General features: G+C 55.1%; 2 protein-coding genes across 2 annotated transcripts; one reads left to right on the plus strand and one right to left on the minus strand.

Moving 5' to 3' along the window:
• Positions 1–1,096: 1,096 nt before the first annotated feature.
• Positions 1,097–8,715, minus strand: RPL22 (ribosomal protein L22). Its single transcript, XM_007078336.3, has 4 exons — positions 8,639–8,715; positions 6,756–6,860; positions 3,991–4,115; positions 1,097–1,298 (listed from the first exon to the last, which is right to left on the minus strand). Exons 1-4 carry the CDS (start codon positions 8,648–8,650, stop codon positions 1,154–1,156), a joined length of 387 nt encoding a protein of 128 aa, XP_007078398.1. The 5' UTR covers positions 8,651–8,715; the 3' UTR covers positions 1,097–1,153.
• Positions 8,716–12,723: 4,008 nt separating this feature from the next.
• On the plus strand, positions 12,724–25,136 carry RNF207 (ring finger protein 207). The gene is made up of 17 exons (XM_042996424.1): positions 12,724–12,914; positions 13,539–13,671; positions 14,691–14,835; positions 14,934–15,015; positions 15,093–15,168; positions 15,243–15,368; positions 15,802–15,848; positions 16,106–16,178; positions 16,261–16,329; positions 16,788–16,856; positions 16,941–17,038; positions 17,693–17,879; positions 18,020–18,205; positions 18,465–18,516; positions 18,843–18,960; positions 23,449–23,529; positions 24,366–25,136. Exons 1-17 carry the CDS (start codon positions 12,724–12,726, stop codon positions 24,535–24,537), a joined length of 1,905 nt encoding a protein of 634 aa, XP_042852358.1. The 3' UTR covers positions 24,538–25,136.
• Positions 25,137–25,450: the final 314 nt, after the last annotated feature.

Genomic DNA, 25,450 nt, shown 5'->3' on the forward strand with positions numbered 1-25,450 from the left:
AAGAACATTTTACACTGTAGTTTTAAGACTTTGCAGACATTTCTGCAGAATTGTTTAGATTTTAGAAGGGCACCATAAGGCATCAGGGTCTCTTTTCAAAGTCACTCCCAAATACTCTGGATTCTCAGTTGGCAACGACACATCTTTACAACTTAATGACCTTGCTCAGATCTCCAGCCTCTGCACACAAGGCAACGAAATGCCACTTTCAGTCTGGTCCTGCTTAATGCAAGTTTGTAGGACTGGACATTAAATCCAGGCATGGCCTAGGTGGCTCAGAAGTGACCATTCCCTTGGCACGTCCGCACTGTTTCCCCGTCTCCTCGGCATGAACCGTCTCTCAATCGCTTCTCCTTCACGCCCCACCCCCGTGACAAGGCTCCAATCCCGGCCAGATGCACAGGTCCATCTCTGGAAGCTCTACCACCGCTCAGCTCCAGCTCCCCCTGCTGGGGGCCAAAGGGACAGTTTGTTGCAAAGAGATGTGGGAACAGTTTTTATTTACAGATTCATTTTTGTGCACTCTTACTTTGAAAACCTGGGACTTTTATAAGCACTCTCCAAATTCTTTCCTGAAGAGGAGAATACGCAGCGGTGGAAAAGGACATCCTATTTCTACAGGAAGAAAAAGGATGTACATAGTAGTTATGTGCATCGAGTAATTTGTAATCAAAAGGTGAAGTAAATGCCCCAGAACCTTGCATTTTTATCGACGCTGCCCTGTTCCTGCAGGAAGCAAACCTCAGAGAAGTCACTGGTTTTGCTCTCAGTGGATTAGACGTCCCAATGTTTGTATACCTGAATCTTTTAAGAAAAGCACCAGGTAAAACGGTCACACCTTTTGAAGTAAAATAGTGACTAACTGAAGTGCACACACCTCCACACCCTTTAACCACCTGCTCAAGGTCAATTCATGGGCAGTTCCCTTAAAGGAGGTTATTTCTATTTTGGTATTATTACCACAATAACTAAAGTTTTTAAGCAGGAAAAAAAGTCTAATTACAAATAAGTGAACGGCAGCCCAAATGAAGCCCTTTTACTATGATTTCCAATTTTCTGGTCAATCCACACTGCAGTGATACAAGGAAAACCACCATTTTGGTTCCCAAGTTTTATTGAAGAACTCATACAAAATATTTCAGATAAAGGAGTTTTAATCCTCATCTTCCTCCTCTTCCTCATCTTGGTTTATCTGGAAGTAACGCAATTCGTAACTCTCTTTGCTGTTAGCAACTACGCGCAACCAATCACGTAGATTATTCTTCTTCAAATATTTTTTGGTGAGATATTTCAAATACCTGCAGAGAGAGAACACTTGAGAACTCACCACAGGGCTCCGGCATCTCCAACAGTCACTTGTATAAAACCTGTGCATTCAAACCATCACCATTCAGGGTGTTCTCCCAGCATCCAAAAAGGGCAAAGGTAAGGCCGATATATCCAGCCAAGGTTCTAAAACAAGCGTCAGCCACATTTCATCTACACTGGCAATAAAAATGAGGACACACAAGGAGAGGTCACAGTTGTTGGTTAAACGCAGCACAACGCCTATGAAGTGGTTCATAGTGACCACTGGAGAAAGATACCACAGTAGTGATGACACAGTTAAGTACCCGATCTTAGTACCTTCTACGGAGAAATCACTGGGTTTCTAATGAGCTCCAGGTACTTCCCGCATCTCACCTCACGGATTCTAACCTCCTTCCGAGGTTGTTCGGATGACGGGGATTGTCTGTCATACACTCACTCTGGCCAGGAGATGCTCACCACCCAACTCCTGGGAAACAGGACGCCACCCTGCCACTGCCCTTGCTCCACCTCTGCAAGTGACGGCACTCAGTCCTTTCAACCTGTCAGCCTGACTGCTGGCGTGGCCTGGGGGACAGCTAAGCAGTCACCACAGCAAACTGCTTAAAAAACTGGCTGTTTTCATAAAGGCAGCGACTGGCTTCTGTGCTCAACATCCCAACTGCCCACAGCCTGCAATCGTGTTTCTCCTCTCACTGGTTGACTTAGGAGGCCCTCGGGCATCTTCCCAAACCCAAAAGGAGAAGAGGGAGCAGAACACCAAACTAAGTCCCGGCAAATTAACCTTTCCAAGCCCCACTCTCCCCCTCCATGAAATGAGACTCCTGATACTTACCATCTCTTCAGGCTGTCACAAGGACTACGTGAGCCACACAGGCAGACCGGCAAGGACCCAGATAGGAACGGACCAACAAACTCACCACCTCCAGGAAACGAGTACCGCTCAACAGCGTTACTTACGCCAACAAAGCCATCTTCACAAAGATGTGAAGATCTCAGTTCAATCCTATCCACTTTCCCCTACATAAAAATAAATCAATTTGGTCGTTCCATCTAAAAAGTATTCTTTTCTTCCATATACTGTTTCTACCATATTGTATTCAGGTGAGGTGCTTAATTTGAAAGTCCAGGTGGCTTAAGATTTTTCATAATTTTTAAATTAAACCGCCTGGGTGGCTGAGTTAGTAAGTGTCCGACTCTTGATTTCGGCTCAGGTGATGACCTCCACTGTGAAGGCAGAGCCCGCCTGGGATTCTCCTCTTTCTGCCCCTCCCCCACGCGTGCATGTGCGCACACGCTCTCTCTCTCGATATAAATAAAAATTTTTAAAAAATTTTTCTTTTTCCTTTTCTTATAATAGGATGTTGGAAAACTAGGTAAAAAGCTACAGAAGTGCGCAAACAAGAAAAAGTCCTGGATTAGGAATACCTAGAACACTTCAAGAAAACCATTACCATCCAGAAAGGAAAGCGAAGAACACAGGGCCCCTGTCCTCCTGCACTGGGGATGAACAATCTGTGCCAATGGAAAAGGTGTCAGGAGCCATTCTCACAGCCAGCCTGGTAAACGTCGGGGACAGGTCACAGATCACAGCATCACCCCCAGGAGCTCTGCAAAAGCCCAGTGTGTCGCAGGCTTTGTACGGCCTGGAGGCCCTATGGTTGCACCCATCTCTCGTGTTATCAAATCTCCTTCTGGGGGTGCCCGGGTGGCTCAGTCGGTTAAGCGTCCACCTTTGGCTCGGGTCCTAGTCTCACAGTTCGTGAGTTCGAGCCCCACATCAGGCTCTGTGCTGACAGCTCAGAGCCTGGAGCCTGCTTTGGATTCTGTGTCTCCCTGTCTCTCTGCTCTTCCCCTGCTTGTGCTCTTTCTCAAAAATAAACAAACCAACATTAAAAAAAAAAAATCTCCTTCTGCACAAATAACTGAACCAGGCAGAGTAGGAAGTCACCTCTTGACTGATAATAATTAAAGCTAAAAGCAAAAGCTGAATTATACCAAATTTGTCCTAACACACCTTCAAATCTCCCATTACTTGATTCAGTCTGATTGAAAGCTCCTAAGAACATGCCAGGCTCTGGGCTAGGAGCCAGGTATAAACCGGTTCAATTCCTTACAACCACCATACAATACTGCAGGACAAGCGAACTGGGGTCTCCGACTTAGAAAAATGGGCCCACAGGAATTAAAAGGATGGCTTCAGTCTAAACTGAGATCTCGGAGTCCTCATCCAACGATACTGGCACTTACAGGGAACTAAAAGTAGAATTAAAAATGCAAGCACATTGATCGCGAACACTGAAGAAGGTAGAGAACTGTCCTATCGCTGTGCTGTGCACCTGAGTCCAGTACAACACTGCATGTCAACTATACCTCAATAAAATAAAAACGAAAGCTCTCCACTGATCTACAGGGAAAGGAGGCAATATTCTCATTTTCAGTACTGTCTAAGCAAGTCTGAGCATCTTGCTTGAAATACGTTAGCCCGTGAAAAACAAAATTTTTAAAACTACCAAAAATTGAATGCTTTCAACCCCCACAGGATCATTCATTCATTCAGTGCCTCCTTGCACTGGACCCTGTTCCAGGGATTAAGGGATGCAAGCAAAAAACAAATGACGGGGGGGGGGGGGGGGGACTCAGAGATGGGAGGCTGGCAGGTAGCACTTTCCTGTCCCATACCTTTTGGAAAAAGGCACCTCAGAAGTGACCGTAATCTTGCTCTTGCTGCGTTCGATGGTTACAACCCCTCCACCAAGATTCCCGGCTTTTCCATTCACTTTAATTCTCTCTTGAAGAAACTGCTCCTGTGGAAATGGTCAAATCGATCAGTAAGTGAAGCGACAGCTTGGCCCACTTGTTTTATGCTCTTAATACTGAATGAAGACTTGTTTCTATGTTCAGTCTTCAAAAAAAAAAAAAAATTACAGCACATATTTAGCTATTAATATGAGGTCTGAAATCTAAGAATGGAAATTAGAAGACAGCACTACTCAACTTTATTTACACGTGGAACATGAAAACATCCCCACACGAACACACGTGACTGCTTCCACACAAGGTCAAACAAATGTGCCTCTACACAAAAGGCTTGACTGATGAGTCAAAAGTAAAGAATAGACAGGAAACCTAGGGCCAAACTGTTACAAAGTACAGACAATTCTGAATCTAAGGAGTATAAAACACTGCTCTCGGTACCATGAGAGGAAATAAGTCAGTCTTCAACCTAGCAGTAGGAGCAAAACATAACACAGACCAAAACAACTCTACATCAGCTCAGGGGCCGTTTGCATGGCCCAGCAGAAGGGCAACAGCCCAGGAGCCCAGAAATGGCACTCTTGGCAAAACCCCCTGGAAGCCTGGCACCCACCTCCATGGGGTGAATTCAGCGGTCTTGGTCAAAAAGGAGGACTCCGGGGGTGCCTGGCTGTCTCAGTCAGTGGAGTGTGCAACTCTTGGTTGTGGGGTGAAGACCCACATTGGGCTTAGAGCCTACTTCTTTAAAAAAAAAAAAGGGGGGGGGGCGCGTGGGTGGCGCAGTCGGTTAAGCCTCCGACTTCAGCCAGGTCACGATCTCGCGGTCCGTGAGTTCGAGCCCCGCGTCAGGCTCTGGGCTGATGGCTCGGAGCCTGGAGCCTGTTTCCGATTCTGTGTCTCCCTCTCTCTCTGCCCCTCCCCCGTTCATGCTCTGTCTCTCTCTCTGTCCCAAAAATAAATTAAAAAACGTTGAAAAAAAAAAATTAAAAAAATAAAAATAAAAAAAGGGGGGACAACTCTGGTTCTCTTGCTGTTACAAATGATATGAAATCCCTCCAGCCCCAAATCCCTACAATCCTCTATTTAAAAACTCCAAGGGTAGGGGTGCCTGGACAGCTCAGTCAGTTGAGTGTCCGACCCTTGATGTCAGTTTGGGTCATGATCTCATGTTTCATGGGTTAGAGACCCACATCGGGCTCTGCTCTGATGGCGTGGAGCCTACTTGGGATTGTCTCCTCCTGTCTCTGCCCAGCATGCACACACGCACTCTCTCAAAAATAAATTTTAAAATACATACATACATACTCCAATACACTGTACATTAACTGAGGACAGACTAGAGTGACTAAGTCAGAAATCTTCATTTCTGCATCTTAGACTCAAGTTTTTTTTTTTTTTTATCCTAAGAAGGTTCTAGAAGGAAAAACAATTACACACAAGTGAGTGTAAAGGCAGGGACAGGGAAGCGATGCCAGGGAAGGGCCAACACAGACACAAGCTGGAAGAGGCCACAAAGGTTAGGAGGGAAAGGTGGCCACAGAGAAGAGAAAAGTAACGTTGTTACACAGAGACTGAGGAGCCAATTAAGGGACTTCCCGCAGCAACAGAGACACAAAAGGCATCACATCACACAAGGCAGGGACACGCAAGAAGTTACGGGCATTCACTGTTGTTAGTGGCCATAGGCTGAACCTCTAGATTGTTTCACCTGAAAATTATTCTTGTTGTAACATTATCTTTTGGCAAAGAGAAGAGCAAATGGGAATTTAAGAGCCTCTGCACAAGAAGTCTGAATTCTGGGACGCCCGGGTGGCTCAGTGGGTTAAGCGTCCGACTTCGGCTCAGGTCATGATCTCGCGGGTTGTGAGTTCGAGCCCCGAGTCGGGCTCTGTGCTGACAGTGTAGAACCTGCTTTGGATCCTGTCTCCCCCCCACACACACACCCTCTCTGCCCCTCCCCTGCTCGCACGTACGTTTTCTCTCTCTCTCAAAAATAAGTAAACATTCTAAATAAATAAATAAGTCAGTCAGTCAGTCTGAATTCCCCAGACACGGCTACCGAACAGGTAAAGAGTAAACTGCCAAGTTGCACAGTCAAAATATGGCAATGAGGTTAATTTTTCTAGGGCCAAATATATGGGGTAAAATATCAATACAAAGCGGGATATGGAAAAAAAACAAGCTCCAATTACAAATCAGCAAAGAGGATATTTTAATGTAAACACTGAAGCCCTGATATCTAATAAAAAGGAAAGCCCAAAGAAACGCTGCCATCTGTCCAATACCCATAGCCCAGCAGTCAGGCCGGGTGGAGACAGCCCCTTACTCTGTGAGGATCAGGGCCCAGTGCTTATGCTTCAACACACTAAGGTGCCAAGCGGGTACTGGATCCAGTGGAGTTGGCCGTTTCCTGGGAACTCGGAAGTAAATAAAACCACTTTTGGAAACAAAAGGAAAGAGGCGAAAGAAACTGAGGCAGTTGCCTAGCATTGATGTTTACTCCTCACCACCGATACACATGAAAGAAAGTGAGACTTAAAAACAAGTAACCAGACCAACTTCCGGTCTGTGTGGAGCCAGAACCAGAGATGCCCACGAGCAGGAGAACAGAAACGTGCTCCAGCAGGTTTTCTCGGCGACATCTCAGAAGGTCCCTCCCTGTCCTGAGTGGCAGCAAGGGTGTCACTTACGAAATTGGCAGCATCCATGATTCCGTCTTCTACAGGGTGGGTGCAGTCCAGAGTAAACTTCAGAACTTGCTTCTTTTTTTTGCCCCCCTTCGCCACAAGCTTTTTCTAAGGTGCGCAAACGATACACAGATGAAGGCACGACCGGTATGCCCCTCCCCTCAACCACCAAAAACATAACCGAACCAAAAACGCCTGAGATGGAAAAGCCCACACAAATCCAAAATCCGCAAGCGACCTGCCCTGAGGGGTGATACCCAGAATGCTGCTTTGTAAGCTTAGGGGCCGGGAGTCATGCCCTTTTGAGGGGGAAATTCTAGCACTCTGACTTACTTGCCCTTTCCAGCCTCCCCCATCTCTCTGGGCACGAAAAGTCTGTTACCTTATGAACCACAATAAAAGGAACATTTTCTTTTATTTACCATAAAACTTTAGAAACACAGTTTCAAGAAACAGTGCACACTTTATTCCAGGACTAGGGCAAGCATACAAAGTATGCCTTGCATATCTAAAACAAATTGAATCTGAAATGAGTACTTGTCCTAAGTCTCCAGATTAGGGTCCTGATCCGTTTAACTGCTCACCTACCTTCTTGAAAACCACAGTGGGAACTGCACGTCCCAGCAGCGCATCTACCCCAGCAGGGACAAGAAAAAGACTCAAACTTTGGTTCTAATTACAACACTACTGTCAATTTCTAGGTTTTGATTTAAATCATCAGTCTGAGCACATCCTGCAAGGATCCAGTCCCTTTACTCTCACAAAGCTCAGTCTTCTCCCTCTGCAAACTCCAACATCACTAAAAAAAGCACCTGTACAACCTTACCTAACTACTTGCAGTTCCACTCTAAAGAGTTTTACAGACTCTAAAAAGACTTTTCCAAGAACACGCCTGGTCCCCCTTCACGTTTAAAAAAATTTCATCTACCATTTGACTGGCTCAACTTGTCCAACATTTTAGCTACTCCAAAAATCACGGACTTCTCTTTAAGACATCTCTTCCTGGTAACCTAAAGGGATGCTTTAAGATCTAGCCCCGGACAGACACAATCAGCAAGTAAAAGACCTGCCCACAATGGGATCCACACCTCCCATCAAGGTTTTAAATCAAAGGCATACAAATGCAGAGAGGTATTAAAAGCCTGCCCCGGCAGAAAAGAGTAGGTAAGCCGAAAATGTTAACGGTGTCCCAACAAAAGGGAGGCAGGAAAACGACTTGCTCGAGGCAACATGTGAGGAGGGCGAGCTGCAGGCCGAGTGACACGAGGGCGCCACACGGCCGGTCCCAGCCCGGCCGGGGCTGAATGGAGGTGGGCCCTGCCCTCGACCAAAAAAAGTCTCTACAGGTGCGCCCTGAGGAACTGCTTCCTCCATGAACACTACGAGGGTCCTCAAACCCAGGCCCCTCTCTGAAAGCAAGCCGGCCAGACACCTTCCGTGGACATTCCCACTCGTCTCCAAGTCCCGGGTGTAGGTTACCCGGATATGCGACTCCCGAGAGTGGCAGGTCCCCTTCCTCTTCCCCGCCCTCCGCCCAGGTAACCAGGCCCAGACCCTGGCTGCCTCACGCCACCCGGGCTCCCCAGGGCCCTGGCCGGCCCAGGCTGTAGCCTGGGCGCCCCAGCTCCCGGCTGGCCGCAGACAGCCGCCCGAGCCCGAGCCGCGGGCTCCGCAAACTCCGGGGCTCCTCTCGCGCCCCAGGCCGCGGCCTCCTCCGCCCACAACGTGCTGGGCCCGGGGCGGCCCTGGCCCGCTCCCGCCGGCCTGCCAGCCCAGCCTCGGCCGGGCTCTGCAGAGCGCCGTCCCGCGCGAGCCGGGCAGGAGCCGGGCCAGCGAAGCCCACGTGCTTGCCCCAGAGCCGAGGCCTCGCGCGGAGCCATACTAACCACGGGCGCCATGGCGGCAGCGGAGGCAGAAAGGGAGGTGGGCGCACTACGCAGACGCAAAGAGCTCGCAGCGCGCAGAGCACGCAGGACTCAGGCCGTACCAATCGCTCGGCCACGCCCCTCGGCCGCCACGATTTCGCCCTGTTTTGTACGATCGGGGAGCGATTGCTTTTGCCTGAATGCGAAGCCCGTCCTATCGCAGGCCTTAGGCAGCGGGGGCGTGCTGAGGAAGGAGGCCCTGTGGCCTGTCCCACTGCAAACGATCGGAGGGGGGAGCTAGACTGGATGAGCCCAAAGAGAAATAGAGGGTTCGCTCTACTTTTGAAAGTTTTGGAAAGAGAAAAGAAATAAGGAAATTCACTAACCCATAAATCACCAGCTAGTGGTATGGGAGTAGAACCCACCAACTTGGGGAGTTGAGGCCTTTCTGGTCCTGGGATCCTAATGCCCAAGAGCACTTTGGCTTCTTCCTACTTGAAGTGCCCAGCCTTGAAGCTGGTGCCCAGGGGCTGTGTCTCCCAGGGCTAGCCCTCCATGCTGCAGTCAGGTACACTCTCCAGTTTGACCCCTTCGCCATCTCAAATACAAGCCGCCCACCCTCCGATCGTCACCACCTAGCTTTCCAGCGCGTGCCTTCTAGTTTCCCAGTTCCAAAAATTCTTGTGCCAACACTTCTCAAACTGGCACGTAGACAGGAATCACCTGGGGATCTCCTCAAAATGCAGATTCCAATTCAGTGGATCTCACTGGTTTCAGATTGTGCATTTCCCACAAACTCCCAGAAGATGCTGCTGCCGGTGGTGGTCTATGCACCCCAAGCTGAGTAGCAGGGGTCTTCAACCCCCGAACTAAGATCCATCGACAGGCCTGCTTTCCACCCACCCTCACCCCCCTCTTGTCCTCACCAGTTACATCCTAGGGTCCTTCGTTGTAATCACCCAGCTGCATACACCCTCCTCTCCCTTCCACCTGGCTCCAGTGGTCTCCCCTGGCAGAAATCCCATCCTGGCTTACAAGGGCTGGAGGAAACCCAGTGCACCGACTGGTGACTGGTCTAGGTTTAAACTCAGGCCTGTTGTGCCAGTTAACCAAGTACCAAACCCACCCTTTTATTCTTTTTTTTTTTTTTTAATGTTCATTTCCTTTTGAGAGAGAATGTGCAAGTGGGGGAAGGGCAGAGAGAGAGAGGGAGACAGAGAAAGACAATCTCTTCACACCAATTTTCTTGGAAGAGTTGCCTCTCTCTGGACTGTCCTCCCATTGTCCGTTAAACCCACTCTGGTCAGGCTTTTGGCCCCCAGCTATCAGGACAGCTCTCATCAAGGTCACTGGTGATGTCCCCCTGCTAGGGACTGGGGTCAGGTTTCTGTCCTCCTCTTCTTGCTTCCTTAGCAGCATCTGACACTGTGAGTCACTCCCTCCTCCTTGCTGACGTTTCTTGGGGGGTGGGCAGGACTTAGGGTCTCCTGGTTCTCCTCCCACTTCACTGGCCACTCCTTCTCCATCTCCTTACTGCTCCCTCCTCTTCCCTGGATTGAAGGGCTGCAGGACACAGAGCTCCCTTCATCTTTATCTGCACTTGACCTTTGGTGTGACCCAAGATCATGCCTTTGAATACAACTCCCCAAGTCTCTGTGTGCAGCTTCCACCCCTCCCTGGACTCCTGACTCACAACCAGTGACCTCCTTGATATCTCTAGTCTAGAGTGTGGAGTGGACCACCCTCACCCCCATGACCCCACTCCCCCTCCCCCTCCCCCCCAAACCCGTAACCCTTACACCCACCTCCGTCCTCAGCCCCACCTCACCCCTGAGTTCCTGAGTCTCCACACACATGGGTCTACTTTTCTTTGCTTGACATTTATTCCAACTTCTGAGACCTTATACGTGCTGCTCCCTCCACTTTGAACTCTTTCTGGCTTTTCTTGTGTCTGATCGCTTCTCATCCTGCAAGGTCTCAGGCTCAGTGCTTGTCTCTGCCCAGGATTACCTAGTGTACCCTCAGCTCCACCCCTCCCAGCTGCCCTCCTTCACATCATCCTGATAATTTTCTTTGGAGCACTTAGCACTGTCATTATTATCTGTCATTATTGTACTTGTCCATGTTTATACTTGGCTAACCGTGGCTACTGTGGTCCCTCCCATGTGTATGACCTATGGCAGCTGCTTACTAACAGATGAAGACACGAATCAATGGATTAAATAAGCCCAAGTATCAGGAAGGGACATCCATTTCCTACAGCCCCTCCAGAAGGAAACTCCTGCATAATTCGCTTATGAAGTATCCTGTAGTTTTGTATATCAGTTCTATCACTTACTAGGGTAACATTTTCCACCTTCTAAGGCTGTTGTCTGGATGAGTTCATACAAGTAAAAGAACTTTGAATAGTACCTTGTCCACAACATTAGCTATTGTTATTACAGTTCTTGTGGCTTAGAGCACAAATAGAACCAGGGGTAGAGAGGGGTAGAACAGGTCGTTTAGGGGCACCTGTGTGACTCAGTCAGCTGAGTGTCCGACTCTTGATTCTGGCTCAGGTCATGATCTCTTGGTTTCTTGGATGACTGTGCCCAGAGCCTGCTTGGAATTCTCCCTCTCTCTCTCTCTGCCCATCTCCTGCTCGAGCTCTCTCTGTCTCTAAATAAATAAACAAACAAACAGATAAATAAAAGAGAGAGAGAGAGAGAAAGAACAGGTAGTTTATACCTACAATTCTCTTCCTTTCTCCCACTGTCAAACTCCTATTCATCCTTCAAAACCCAGCTTTAAATATTCTCTCCTAGCTTTAAAATATTACATCCTAACTGATAAGATTTTATCCAGCACCTTCTGTGGGTCAGTCTCTGGGCTTGACTCTGGTTTCAGGAGGGGCAGAGACAGAGGCTGCCTTCCCAGAGCTCAGGATAACATGTGCAGAGAAGGTAGAAAATGACCCAAGCATGGCAGGCACTCTGGAGAAAATAACACTGGGATAAACAAGGACCGGGCTGGCCATGAACAGCAGAGGGAGCTCTGCCGGAAAGGCTCAGAAACTCCTCTCCCTCCCCAACCCACCCCTTCTTTGGGGAACTCGGCTGGTGATGGGGGTTGAGGCCTTCATTACTTAGAAGCCTAGTAGGCTCATTTCAGTTCATTAAACTCTCGCGCATCACCGAGGGGCAGGCCCTGTTTCACCCAAGCAGAGAGGCTCTGAGAGGTCAGTCTCTTGGCCGAGAGACTCCAACCAGCCAGAGGCCCGCCTGGGATTCCAGGCCCTCCCACGCGCTGTCTGCGGAGGGGCGGCCGCTGCTCTCTGGCGCCCCCAACTGGCCGTGGAGGAAATGGGGACCCGCACACCCACTCGTGTCCCAGCCCCCGTCGTCCGGGAGAGAGCCGGCCTAGCCAGAGCGCCTCGGCACCCCTGCGGAGCCCACAGTCGGGGTCCTCCGGCCCCGCCCTGCGCGGCGCTCCTGCGGTTCCGGGCTCCGGGCTCGGGTACCGGGCGGGAGTCAGTCAGAGCCTCGGGCCCTCGCGCCGCGCGGTCCTTTCCAGCCTCCGCTTTCCCGCCTCTGCCCTCGGGGCGAGACGCGGAGTGACCGTGGCCGTGGCGGGAGCCCTCGTCGCGGCGCAGCGGCCGGCCTGGGAAGGGTGCACGGGAGCATCGTGCCCGAGCAGTGCTGCGGTCCAGCGCGGAAGGGGTGTCGCCTGCAGGTCACCCAGAGGACACCGGGAGGGGAATTCCTGGGGTGGGAGTGAGGCGAGGTGGGCGACAAGGAGGCAGGGGAGGGTAGACGTTGGGTAGGACGCATTGCTCGGTCCTGCGGCCTGACCTTCCGGGGCCACCAAGGGGGTGCGGGAGAGGCGGGGAGCGCGCACAGGGCGCGACCCCTTCGCACGCCTGCTGCCGGTTCTCCCCGCCCCGGCCGCTCCAGACCCCAGCCCGGGCCTAGGTGGTCCCCGCCCCACGACCGCTGGACGCCCCGTCGGGGCGGGGCGGGGCGGGGTAGACGGGAGGGAGCCGCGCGCGGGCAGAGGGGACGCGCGGGCTCCGCGGCCGGCTCCCCGCACCGTGCACGCGCCGCCGCCTTCCTGAGCTTTTCCAGAAGATGTCGGGAGCCATCTTCGTGCCCCTGGAGGGCCTGGGGGCCCCGGACGCCGCGAGCGGCCACCCGCTGGTGTGCCCGCTGTGCCACGCACAGTTCGAGCGCCCGTGCCTGCTGGACTGCTTCCACGACTTTTGTGCCGGCTGCCTGCGGGGCCGCGCCACTGACGGCCGCCTCGCCTGCCCGCTGTGCCAGTGAGTGCCCCAAAGCCCAGTGGTCGCCCCCCACCCCCCGGGGAGACTGGCCCCGTCTGGATGCGGGGCTAGGTGCAGGGAGGGCAGGGCTCTGACTCCCGGCAGAGGCCGTTGGGAGAGGCTGCCCCCAGCCCGCACCTCTCAGCCCCAGAATGCGGGCTCCCGCCCATTGTACAGAGCAGGTTAACCGAGGCCCGGAGTAACTGGCAGAAGCCCTCCCCTAGAAAGCCAGGAGGCGAGAGGAAGGCTGTGCAGGATCTCAGCACAGCAACCCTAACACTGACAGTAATTCACTTGGGGGATCCCTTGAGTATTAGATCAACAGAAGCAGGTTATGTTGGCTCAAGTTACAAGGGCTAGCCCTAAGTTTGTGCAATGCGCTGAGAAGGGGTAGAGGGGAGGTGTCCACCTCTGAAACCCCAGGTCACCAACCCCATGGGCCCCCAGGATTCGCCCAGGATGGGGCAGAGTGGGGGACGGGGTCAGAATGGGCACTGGGTGAGATATTTATAGCAGAGGCCAGCTCCTATTTTTAGTTCCAGCCTGAAATGCGGGGGGGGGTGGGAAAGGAGATAAGGAGCCATGGGGAAGGGGCATCTGGATCTTGGCTGAGCTTCTCCACAGACACCAGACGGTGGTGAAGGGCCCCAGCGGGCTCCCTCCTGTGGATCGGCTGCTGCAGTTCCTGGTGGACAGCTCAGGGGATGGCATGGAGGTGGTGCAGTGTGCCAACTGTGACCTGGAGTGCGGCAAGCAGGCAGGGAGGCCTGGGGGGGGGGGGAGGGGGAGTGCCTGGGGGGAGGGGGAGTGCCCCTCATGTCCTTAGAGGATTAGTCCCTCCGTGGATTTTCCAAAACCTAAGTCACCCTGGATCCCAAATGTGGGCCCCGTTTTACAGGTGGGAAGACTGAGGTCCAGGACAAGTGACCTGAGGCACTAGCCAGATAGTGGCAGAGGTTAACATCATTCCACTGGGGGAGGGCTTACCAGTCCCCAAACTTGGGGTGGAGTTGGGATGGCCCTCGAGGGCTCCTACCTGGGGAGCTGACCAAGCTACCTGTACCCAAGGGGAAGTGAGGACAATGTGCTGTTGGAGAGGGGTGTTCCTGCCCCCCTCCCCCAGTCTAAGAAAGAGGAGCAGAGGCCAGGCTTCAGGCTGGGCTGTGAACGTGAGTGGCACGCGGGACTCTGGCCTGTGAAGGTTGGGTGAGGTATTCCAAGCCCCAGGAGGACAGCCCTGTGGGCCCAAAAGCTCGGGATGTGCTGGGCAAGTGAGAGCCGACAGTTCGGGAGGTTAGGGGTTGGAGGTAGGGACGGCATGGAAGGAAATGGCCTTGAATGCCAAAGTAAGGAGTTGGGGCTGTGCTTACACAGCCATTGTTGGGGTCAAAGCCACAGCGGCAGTGGGAGACCTGGCCTCTCAGCCCGAGGTCTTGCGTAGGGAAGGGAACCAATGGGCCCTCCTTCCCTCTCCCAGCCAAGTTGTGACACAGATGGCCAGGGTGGGCACCGTTACTTGGCCACTGTTGAGGGTGCCAAGGAGGGCTTGAGAAGCCTTCGAACACGAAATTTTGTTGTAGGTAAAATGTTTCCGCTCCCCCCACCCCTCATCTGTAAACTGGGTATATTCAAGCGTCATGATTACCGGGAAGGGCTGCCTTTAGCCGCGTGCCTGCCCCAGGCTCAGACTGACAGTCTCTGACACGTGCGTGCTCAGGGACTCAGGCTCCTCGGCCCGTGGGCAGGCTGAGGATGCGCTTGGTCCTCTGTCCTTAGGACGCAGAGACCACGTACTTCTGCAACACGTGTGGGCAGCCGCTGTGCGCACGCTGCCGCGATGAGACGCACCGGGCACGCATGTTCGCGCGCCACGACATCGTGGCCCTGGGCCAGCGCAGCCGCGACGTGCTCCAGAAGTGCAGTGAGTGCGGCGTGTCGGGTGGGGGCCGGGGCCGGGCCGGGCGGGCCTGCCCGGAGCCCTCACCTCCGTCCCCGCCGCCCCCGCCGCCCCCGCCGCAGCGCTGCACGCCGAGCCCTACATCATGTTCTCCACCGACAAGAGGTCGCTGCTGTGCATCCGCTGCTTCCGGGACATGCAGGGGTGGGTAGGGGGGAGCGCGAGGCGAGGGGGTGCCGGAGGGCAGCCGGGAGCGGGGCTGACGCGCGGGGTCCCCGCAGGGAGAGCCGGGCGCACTGCGTGGACCTGGAGTCAGCCTACGTGCAGGGCTGCGAGCGGCTGGAGCAGGCGGTGCTGGTGAGCGCGGGGTGCCCAGCGCGCCGGGGCAGGGGAGGTGCGCGCCTGCCGGGCTGAGGCCGCCCTGTTCCCAGGCCGTGAAGGCCCTGCAGACGGCCACACGGGAGGCCATCGCGCAGCTACAGGCGATGGTGGAGGAGGTGCGGCGCAGCGCGGCGGAGGAGGAGGCCGCCATTCATGCCCTCTTCGGCAGCATGCAGGTGAGGGGTAGTGGGGACCCGACAGCCACAGGCTGAGCATCCTCATCAGCCACAATCCGGTCCCCACAACACCCCACCTCCCGCCCGCGTGGAGTTTCCGGCGTAGCAGGGCAGCCGCGCATGGAGTTACTTAATCACGGTGGCCAGGAGAGTTCCAGCCCCAGGCTGGTGCCAGAGGTGCGGGGTGGTGAGGGAACACCCCCCGCCCCCACCCCCACCCCCCACCCCCCACCCCGGGGGGAGCTGCTGACATTTAAGGTGAGGGCACCAGGACTCCCAGGCAGTAGGGGGCAGGCAGGAAGAGCCAGGAGGTTGGAGGGACAGCAGCGGAACCAGGTGTGTGGCTGGGCCCCAGGCGTGGGGGAGTGCTGGGCCGGGAGGTGGGAGGTGGCGGGCTGACCGCGCCCAGTCAGAAGCAGGCCATCCCTCCCAGGACAAACTGGCCGAGAGGAAAGCGCTCTTGCTGCAGGCGGTGCAGAGGTGAGTGGTGGCGGGGTCTCCACTCGCTGTCCCTTGGCCTCCATACACCTATCTCCCTGCCTGGACCTGGGCAGACCCTGCCCCACCCTGGGGAGCAAGACATCTGGGCCAGGAGGGCCGGGTGGCTCAGGGCACCGGGGAAGGATGCACAGAGCTGGTGGGGAGATAGAACCTCCCCTTTCTGAGCCCCACCCCCCACCCAGGTGGGGGGTGGGCGGCACTCCCCTAGGAGTTGAGGCTGCCTGCCCCTCCCCCAGCCAATACGAAGAGAAGGACAAGGCCTTCAAGGAGCAGCTCTCCCACCTGGCCACTCTCTTGCCCACCCTGCAGGTAAGGGGAGCTGGGGGTACAGGGCTGGGCACTCACCCCCCCACCCCACCCCACCATTTACAGAGCAGTGTCCCGCCCACAGGTTCACCTGGTCAACTGTTCATCCTTCCTCAGCCTGGCCAATAAGGCTGAGTTCCTGGACCTGGGCTATGTGAGTCCCCCTGGCTCCTGAGGGGTCTCCCTCTCCCCATCAGAAGCCCACCCTGCACACCCAGGACTCCCACCTCGGGGCCTGGCAGCCTGCCACCCGGGGTCTGGACCAGGGCTCTCTGCGGCTGACCTCCCCCTCCTCCGCACCATCATCTGCAAGCCATTCAGGGGCCAGCTGAGTCCCTTTTAAAAGGACCGCGAAGCCTGGAGGGGAGCGGGAGCCTCCACTCCGCCCAGAGTGTGGGGTGTCTACTGAAGTCCGGCTCCCCCCAACTTGCCTGTGGATTTGGGGGCTGGGGTGGCGTGGGGGTTCTGGGACAGTCCCAGGGAAGGGACTCCAACACGTACCAGGTGAGTGCCAAAGTCAGCCTTGCCCTCGCGGCGCGGGGCCTCCCTGTCCTGCCCCGCCAGCCCCCCTCCCCCGCTCCCGGGGGCCTGAGCGCCCTCCTCCCGCTGCAGGAGCTGTTGGAGAGGCTGCAGGGCATCGTCACGCGGCCGCAGCGCCTCCGGCCAGCGCAGAATAGCAAGGTGCGGGGCGGCGCGGGGTGGGGGGGCCGGGGCGGGGCCGGAGGGGGCGAGGAAGCCGCCTCACCAGCCGGTCCCGCCGCCCAGATCGCCAGCGACTACCGCGCCGAGTTCGCGCGCTGCCTGGAGCCGCTGCTGCTGCTGGGGCCGCGCCGGGCGCCGGGGGCTGGGGCCGCCCCCAACACGTGAGCAGCTGGGGGCGCCCTCCCTGCCGCCGGGGCGGGGTGTGGGGGCGACACGAGGTACCCTGTCGCGGTAGGGACAGGCTGCCTGCCGCCCTCCCCAGACGGAGGGACCGGAAGCCCCGGGCAGACCTGGCAGAGCAGAGCCTGGTTAGGGAAGGACAGAGAAGACCGGGACTGTCCCCAATTGCCGCTCATTTCCTCCGCCACTCGGCCCCCGGCGCCTAGGGACTGAAGGGAGGGGCAGCTTGGGGTAAGGCCTGACTTCCGGGCTTTAGTCTGGAGAGCCAGACACCCAGGAGAACTTAGGAGAAATGCTTGAGCTGGATGTATGTGCCAGGGACCCCGGGGACCCGGTCAGGGGAGACTGGGCGTCAGGTGAAATGCCCAGAGTCCCGCGGGTGAGTGAACAAAGTTTATTATGCACCAGCCCTGACACATCTGGATGGACCTTTTCCTGTACATTGACATTACCCTGGATTTTTTTAAACACCATGCTGATGTCCTTGGTCTTGGGTGCACCTTGCGCAGACTTTTTCAAAGTTCCTAAGTGGTTCTGGTGTGCAGTCCCGGGGAGAGGCTGAGAGCCTGGAGAAGGGGAGACCCTCCCAACCCCCCCCCCCCCATCTGCATCCACACTGGCTCTCTCCCCCTCAGGCTAGCAGCGGGCTCAGGCCCCAACGTGCTGATGGGGCCCAGCTGCCCTTCCCCAGCGGGAAAGATGCTGGGGTCACTAATCCAAAAGCCCACGCTGCACCGGTCCATCAGCACCAAGGTGCTGCTGGCCGAGGGTGAGGATACGCCCTTTGTGGAGCACTGCCGCCACTATGAGGACTCCTACCGGGTGAGCGGGGCCAGGGACCTGCAGGCTGGGAATGTCCCCACCCCTGCCTGCCCAGCGTGCAGTGGCCAAATCGAGTCCTGACCACCTGGCCTGGAGGCTGGGCCTCTGCTGAGGCACGCTCACTAGGTGTCTGTGCACAGCGCCTGCAGGCAGAGATGCAGAACTTGAAGGACCAGGTACAGGAACTGCACCGGGACCTCACCAAACACCACTCGCTCATCAAGGCGGAGATCATGGGAGACATCCTGCACAAGTCCGCACAGGTGGACGCGCAGATCGCCTTGGAGTACGCTTCCCTGGAGGGGATGAGAGCGGTCTTCCAGGAGGTAGACCCTCCCCGGGCGCTGAGCCCCTTGCAGCCCCACCTGTCGGGCATACAGGGGAAGGAGAGAGAAGGAGGAGCTTGGCCTGGTCCATCATGAGGCCCTCGTGTGGCAGGCTCTGGAATGAGGCTCTCTGCTGCCTGGAACCCCGTGACCTAGCTGGGGGTGCCCTGTGGACCTGAGTAGCTAGAGGACAGAAATGCCACCAGTGGGAATTCCAGCTGATGGCCATATGCAACGTCCAACTCCCTTTCTCTTTCAGATTTGGGAGGAATCCTACCAGCGGGTAGCTAACGAGCAGGAGATCTACAAAGGTCCCAGGCAACTGCTGCTGGGTGCACCCCCATCCTGGAGCTAACCCACGTGTTAGCAGGGGCAGGAAGTCAGTTACCCACTAACCAGATACAGACTCCCAGGCTCCTCCCCTTAGCCCTTGACTTTGCCTCACGATTGCTAATGCCCCAAAATGATGCATGTGAGGTCAGGATTCAGTAAACAGAATACCTCCACAAGTCTCACGATGCTCTTTAATTAAAGAGGCAATCGATGACATAGTTGGGATAGATTCGTAGAAGGTGTGAGCCTGACAAGAAGAACCTGAAGCCAACAAGACCCAACGCTCTGGCATTGGCCCCCACAGCCCAGCTCCGTGACCTTCTCCAGCTGAAGCAGGAGAATGCCTACCTGACCAGCATCACCAAGCAGATCACGCCCTACGTCCGCTCCATTGCCAAGGTGAAGGAGCGACTGGAGCCCAGGTGAGAGCAGGGGTTGTTCACAGGGGAGCCAAGACACTTCTGAATGTGTGTGGACAAGGTGCCATACGTGCAGAAGAGCTCCTTTCAGGAAGTCAGTGGGCCAGGTCACGAGGGTTTACTCAGGGCATCTGGGCAGACCAGGTGCTGGACATCTCTCAAAGACACAGAATGAGTTGGCTGCTCGGAGTTTCTGCTTCGAGGCACAACATTGCCCCCCTCTAGCCCTCAGGAATAGGCCAAAGCAGAAGACACTTCTTAGGGGTGAAATGAGGGCCCTCGACAGATCCAGGCAGCAGGACACGGAGGAGAGGGCAGAACTGCCTCCCTACATGGTTAAGCCAACTCTAGGCTCTCAGCACCATACTTGGGCATCAAAAGGTGTTACAGTGGCAGAGGGATGTTGGTGGCAGGTTCTCAATGTGCTTGTCTCTTGCATCACCTGGTTCCAGGGTGGGCTGGTTGCCCTGTAGGTCTGACCGCGGTCAGCCTGAAGTCTTTCTCCACCACCCTCTGGGGGACTCCCGTTGCCTTGCCCCTGCACCCTTCTGTGACTCTTTGGAAAAGGGTGCACAGGAGGTACATATTTTGGACAGCACAAGTCTGAAATGTCTATATTCTGCTTTTGCACTTGACTGATGATTTTGCTGGGTATCGAATTCTAGACTGGAGGGGTGCCTGGGGTGCTCAGTTGGTTGAGCATCTGACTCAATTTTGGCTCAGGTCATGATTCCGGGGTTGTGGGACTGAGCCCCTCACCAAGCTCCTTGCTGAGTGTGGAGGCTGCTTGAGGTTCTCTTTCTCTTCTCTTCTCTCTTCTCTTCTCTCTTCTCTCTCTCTCTCTCTCTCCCTCTCTCTGCCCCTCTTCCCTGCCTGTGCTTGCCGTCTCCCTCTCTCAAACAAATAAGTCGTGAAATTCTAGATTGGAAATGATTGTCTTTGAAGGCATCACTGTATTTCCTTGCTTCCAAGATTGTCTTTGAGAAGTTTGAAGGCATTCTGACTCCTAATCTTTGTGATGAGATCTACTTATTCTCTTTCGAAGCTTCTGGAATTTTCTCTGGTCCCAGCATTCTGAAACTTCACACTGGTGAGGGTCTACTTCCATCCATTAGGAAGCACCTTTCAGTCTGTAAGTTCATGTGCTTCAGGTTTTTTGTTTTGTTCATTTTGAGAGAGAGAGAAAGAGAGCAAGCCGGGGAGGGGCAGAGACGGAGAGAGAATCCCAAGGAGGCTCAGCTCCTTGTGCAGAGCCCAATGTGGCGTTTGAATTCAGGAACTGTGAGATCATGACCAACCTAACCAACCAGGCCACCCAGGTGCCCCCATGTCCTTCAGTTTTGACATGTCTTCTTGAATTAGTTGATTTCTTCACTTCTCTTCCTGGAATCCCTATTATTGGACTATTGGCTTTCCTGGGCTGATGTACCTCCTCGGTACTTTCTTCTTTGTCTTTCTGCTGCACTTTCTGAGAGATTTCTTTTCTTCCAACCCTTCTGTTGAGTTCATTTTTGAAGAAAATTCCCAAGAGCTCTTTTTAAAATTTCATTGTTTTGGGGGCGCCTGGGTGGCTCAGTCGGTGAAGCGTCCGACTTCGGCTCAGGTCACGATTTCACGGCCTGTGGGTTTGAGCCCCACATCGGGCTCTGTGCTGACAGCTTAGAGCCTGGAGCCTGCTTTGGATTCTGTGTCTCCCTCTCTCTCTGCCCCTCCCCTGCTCGTGCTCTCTCAAAAATAAATAAAAATGTGTAAAATTTGTTTTCCATTTCCAAGAGCCCTTGTTTTGTAACATGGTCTTCCCCCTCCCCACCCCCAACACACAGCATTCTGTTGTTTTATGGACAGTCTCTTACCCCTCCAAGGCTGATAGGTGTTTGTTGTTTCTTTCTCCCTTAAGTCTCTTTCCTCCAAGTTTTTGTTTAGGTTTCTGTCTTCCGTTTTATTTTTATTATTTTTGGATTATTTTATTTATTTTAATGTTTATTCTTGAGAGAGAGAGAGAGAGAGAGAGACAGAGACAGAGACAGAGAGTGAGTGGGGGAGGGGCAGAGCGAGAGAGGGACACAGAATCCAAAGCAGGCTCTAGGCTCTGAGCGCACAGCCCGACTCGGGGCTCGAACTCGCAAGCCGTGAGATCATGACCTCAGACGCTTAACCAACTGAGTCACCCAGGCGCCCCTCTCTCTGTCTTCCATTTTAAGGACTTTTCTCAGGCCATCCTTGATCATGTGCTCATATTAGGGGTGGGGGGCAGAGGGGGCAGGCCAGAAACTCAGAGCACATGGGTGGCACTTCACTGCAGGGGGGTGGGGGGACCAGGCTGGGCAGTGCTTTTTTCCCGTCGTTCCCCAGTCTCCCTCCTGGCGGCCGCTGTGTGGAGCATTTGCAGGCAGCCCTGGTTTTCGTTTCCCACCCGTGTTGTACCCTGGTACCTTCTCAGAGACCAACCCTTCAGGGGGCTGGGGTGGGGGAGGGGAGGCCGCTCGGCCGTGGGGAGCTTGAGGCGGCCCCCTCCCTATTTCTGTCCCGTCCTCCCTGGTAGAGGCGATTCCGTGGTGTGAAGGCAGTAGGGCCGGGCGTGTCCCGTGTCCGTTCCGAGCTCGGGTTTCTCCCGGCTGCTGAGGTTACCACTGACCCTCCAGCTTCCAAAACTGTGGTGTTACCCTTTTCTCTCCTCAACCTGGAGAGGCGCCTTCCCCTGTTGTTTTGGCCCCTTTCCTGGAGATTTCGTGAGTTTGAGGAAGAAGGAGAACTAGTGTGCGGTGACCGTGTTCCTCCCGAACTGCCAAGCCACCTCTCCGGTGACTATTCTGACATGCGCACGGAGAGGTTAAACGCAGCCTGGCCTCTGCGCAATTGCGCTGAAATCCCTGTCTACCCGGGACCAGTTGCCGCGTCGGCTCCAAAGCTGCCATTCCGAGTCGCTTGCTCCGCAGACGGTGTGATTCCGTTTATGGGACGTTTAGGAAACGTCAAAACCAGACAGAACCACCTCTGGCATTAGCAGTCGGGATGGTGGTCATCCCCGGGTGGGGGTGGGGGGCTCTGGAAGGAGGAGACGTTTCGGGTGCCGCTGCCCAACTTGTGCAGGCCACGTGCCTGTCCCGAGCCTCGTTCTTAGAGTTTGCGCACGTTTCCTTCTGTGTGCTGCTTCGGCGAGGAACTAGCTTCAAGGATGTGCTCCTGCCCGCCTGTCTCGGGGGACGTGGCGCCAGCGGTGGGTTTTGGCAAAGGGAAAGGAGGAGCTCAGGCTGGAGCCCGGCTCCTGGAGGTTTGGGGGGGGGGGCGGGGGAGGCTGGCTGCCTCTGTCCTTTTTCATGGCACCATTTTCCAGCAGCTGGCGTTGCTGCCTCTGCTTCCTCCTCTCCCAGTGCCCACAACCCGCCCCCGCCACCCCCGTCCCCACTGAGCCCGCTCCTGTGGCCTGTTGTCCTCCGCAACCTCTGGCTGCAGCGCTTGGCCTCTCCCGGTGCTCAAGAACAGGCCACTGGCTTCACCAGGCTCCTGTCTTGCTTCTGAGGCAGCCCACACCTGTTTCCCTCCTGCCCTTCAGGCTGTCCCTTTACAGACTGGCCGCTCTGCCACCTCTGCTCAGTGCCCAAGTGTCAGCTTTCCGCAGGGCTCAGTCCTAGAGCCTCTCCCCGTCCCACACCCTATGCTTAAGGGGCTCCATCCGGTCCCCCCACTTTAAAACTCCAATGTGCCACTGACCACCCCCAAGCCCTCCCCGGCATAGGCCCCCCTGGGCTCCAGACCCCTCTCCAGCTGCCTCCTCCTGGGGCGGGGTATGTCTCCACTTGGACAGGTCACGGGGGCCTCAGATCCCACAATGGCAGAACCCCATTTCCTCCCCCAAACGTGCCATTGTTTGTACCCCTCAGGAGTGGTATCACATCCCCCAGGTGCCCAAGTGAGAAGGCCAGGGGGCCTTCTGATTCCTTTCCTTCCTTCGCCCCATTTCCTACATACCCTGAATTCTGCTGACGTATCTGTCTCTGCCTACTGTCCTCACGGCAGCCCCAGGCCACGCCACCATTGCTGACCCTCTCTGGCCCTTCTAGGGTGTTCCACAGCCAGTGGTCTTCTTAGAGCCTAGAGTTCCCATCACTCCGGGGCCCGATAGCCCTTTCGGGACCCTCCCTGTCCACCTCTGACCACGGCAGCCCCTGGCCACACCCCAGTCATAATGGCCTTTCAGTTCCCCAGAGAAGCCAGACCGGATCCCCCTTCCCAGATTGTCCCAGGGATCCTGGGACACGCAGGTGTCCGTTCCTGCCATTCCCCACCACCTGGCCCCGCGGTGCCTTCTTCCCAAACGCAGCGCAGCTGCTGTCCCCGGGAGCAGCTCTGGCCCTCAGTAAACAGCTGAGACCCAAGCCCTAGGCAGGCCCGAGTGCCTCATTCAGTTTGGTCTTGTCCGAAGAGGGGGCTGAAGGACAGTGACTGGCTCTGCTGCCTTCGAGCCTCCTGGGAACGGTCTCTCCCGCACAGGCTTCAGGTGCCTGCAGGGGAACAGCTGGACCACCTACAGAACACGCACAAGGAGGACGTCAGTGCTGAGACCCAGGCCAGGTAAGGCGAGTCTTTCCAGCAGATTCGATCTCAGAGACAGGTCCCGGGTTTTCTTTCCCATTCGGTCCAGGCTTGCCACTGACCAGCTCTAGAGCCTTGGCTGGGTCTGTTTGTAAAACACGGGTCAGAGGGGTTCTGAACCCGGATGGCGGCTTCATAGAGGAGACGTGACCCGCACTCCAGAATTGCAGATGGCCACGGCTGCTGCCTGCACCATTCATGCCACGGAGGGCTGCGGGCACCGGAGACTGGCTCGTAGGCATTTACATCAAGTGAGTCAGATTCACTTGAATGAGGAAAAGTAACTGAGGGTTCTCTCCTCCAAGTGGGAGCATCACTAGTCACTGGAACCACGGGGTTTGCCAAAATCCTTGCCAGAGAAAGAGAAGAATGTGTGGTAACAGATCCGTCACTGTCACGGGCTGATCTTGTAGTATTTTGCTCTCAGTTAAGCCTGCTGTGCACGGGGCATAGACCAGGGCTGCAGGAGACCAGAGCTAAGAGAGCTTGGAGGGCACAGAGCACCTGCCACGGTCTAGAGTGGCTGGTGACAGAGCAGAAACTAGTCTCACCCTCCTGGGCACCACGCTCGGCTCAGATGCGTCAGAGGACTGTCCATTCAAAGCTGTTGTTGCGAGCCACAGACGTAGCCTGAGCTGCCGATGTTTTGGCAACTAAAAACCATTAGAGACGAGAGGAGAATCCTTTAGGAGAGAAGGTTCTGGTTCACCCACTGGTGTCGTCCAGAAAGGCTTCCCATCCCAGGAGCCATGCTGGTGCTGGCACAGAGTGAAATGGGGGGTGCCAGGCAGCACTCATGCCAAGTGTCCCTTTAGGAATGACCCGGTGAGTGTCGCAGAGAAGAGAGAGAAGACGTCAGAACCCAGAGGGAACAGCCGGACTCCAAACAGCCTCAAAGAAGAGTCTCCACTGAAAAACAAAGACCCTCATAGACCCAAACCGAAAAACGGGGGCGAGGGCCCAACACAGAGAGAGCGCCCGACTTAGCAAACGGGACTGGTCCGGAGGGGTGGGCATTTCACAGCACGCAGGTCAAGACTGGGATATTTAAGAAAGGTTATTCCCACCAGGTATGTCATAAGGGGTAATCACTAATCAGCGGAAAAACCCAGACACTCAGACCGGTCCTAATCTCAGATTCTTTGGCTTAAGTTTCACTCTTCCCTGTGTTTGCGCTGCATGAAGTCTCCGTCCTCCTCATGGGGACTGGGGGCGACGCCCCAGTCCGCCTGGAAAGAGTGAACACATGAACGTGCCACGCGAGCCCCTCGCTGGCCTGGCACCTCCTTTGCGGGAGCGCCAGGCCCTGCCCCCGTCAGGGGCCGTGCACAGACAGCCCTGCCGTGCCTGCCTCCCAAGAATTCAGGGTGTCCTGAGCCACGGCCCTGCTGGGAAGTTCCAGCCGGTAATCTGAGCAGACTCAGCAAAAGGGAAAACTGTCACTCCCATTTTCTCCTGTCAAGGAAGGACTGAGCTGCCAGGGCAAAGGAGAGGCGGCCGGTGGCACGGGCTGCAGGAGAGGGTCAGTACAACTTCCCCACAACTTTCTGCTGCCTCTCCAGACAACGGTCACTCTCGTGTTCACCTTCTACTGGTATTACTAAAGGATGACTCAGAATCCTTTCTCCAGAAATTCCTACTCCTACATGGTGTCCTTTCTATCAAGCGTAATTTCACAAATGCTTTAAAGAGGAAAATTAACCCAGATGACCTAAAATTTTAAGTTTTGGAGTTAAAATGTCCACACAGTCACATTTTAAGGAAACATCCAGCTCGATGTGGTGGTTCAAACAGCCAACGGATGGGGCCGCCTGGCTGGCTCAGTCGGTTAAGTGTCCACCTTTGGTTTGGCTTGCAGTTCATGAGCTCAAGTCCTGCACGGGGCTGTGCATTCGGTGGT

The sequence above is a fragment of the Panthera tigris genome, chromosome C1 (genome assembly GCF_018350195.1).
Source record: "Panthera tigris isolate Pti1 chromosome C1, P.tigris_Pti1_mat1.1, whole genome shotgun sequence".
NCBI lineage: Eukaryota > Metazoa > Chordata > Mammalia > Carnivora > Felidae > Panthera > Panthera tigris.

Coding starts and splice junctions, on each gene's coding strand:
- RPL22 (XM_007078336.3), bottom strand. Junction 4,116..6,755: donor TCATGGATGCTGCCAATTTC/GTAAGTGACACC, acceptor CCATTTCCACAG/GAGCAGTTTCTTCAAGAGAG. Junction 1,299..3,990: donor GAGGTGCCTTTTTCCAAAAG/GTATGGGACAGG, acceptor CTCTCTCTGCAG/GTATTTGAAATATCTCACCA.
- RNF207 (XM_042996424.1), top strand. CDS start 12,724: ATGTCGGGAGCCATCTTCGTGCCCCTGGAGGGCCTGGGGGCCCCGGAC. Junction 18,961..23,448: donor AAGGAGCGACTGGAGCCCAG/GTGAGAGCAGGG, acceptor TCTCCCGCACAG/GCTTCAGGTGCCTGCAGGGG. Junction 23,530..24,365: donor AGTGCTGAGACCCAGGCCAG/GTAAGGCGAGTC, acceptor GTGTCCCTTTAG/GAATGACCCGGTGAGTGTCG.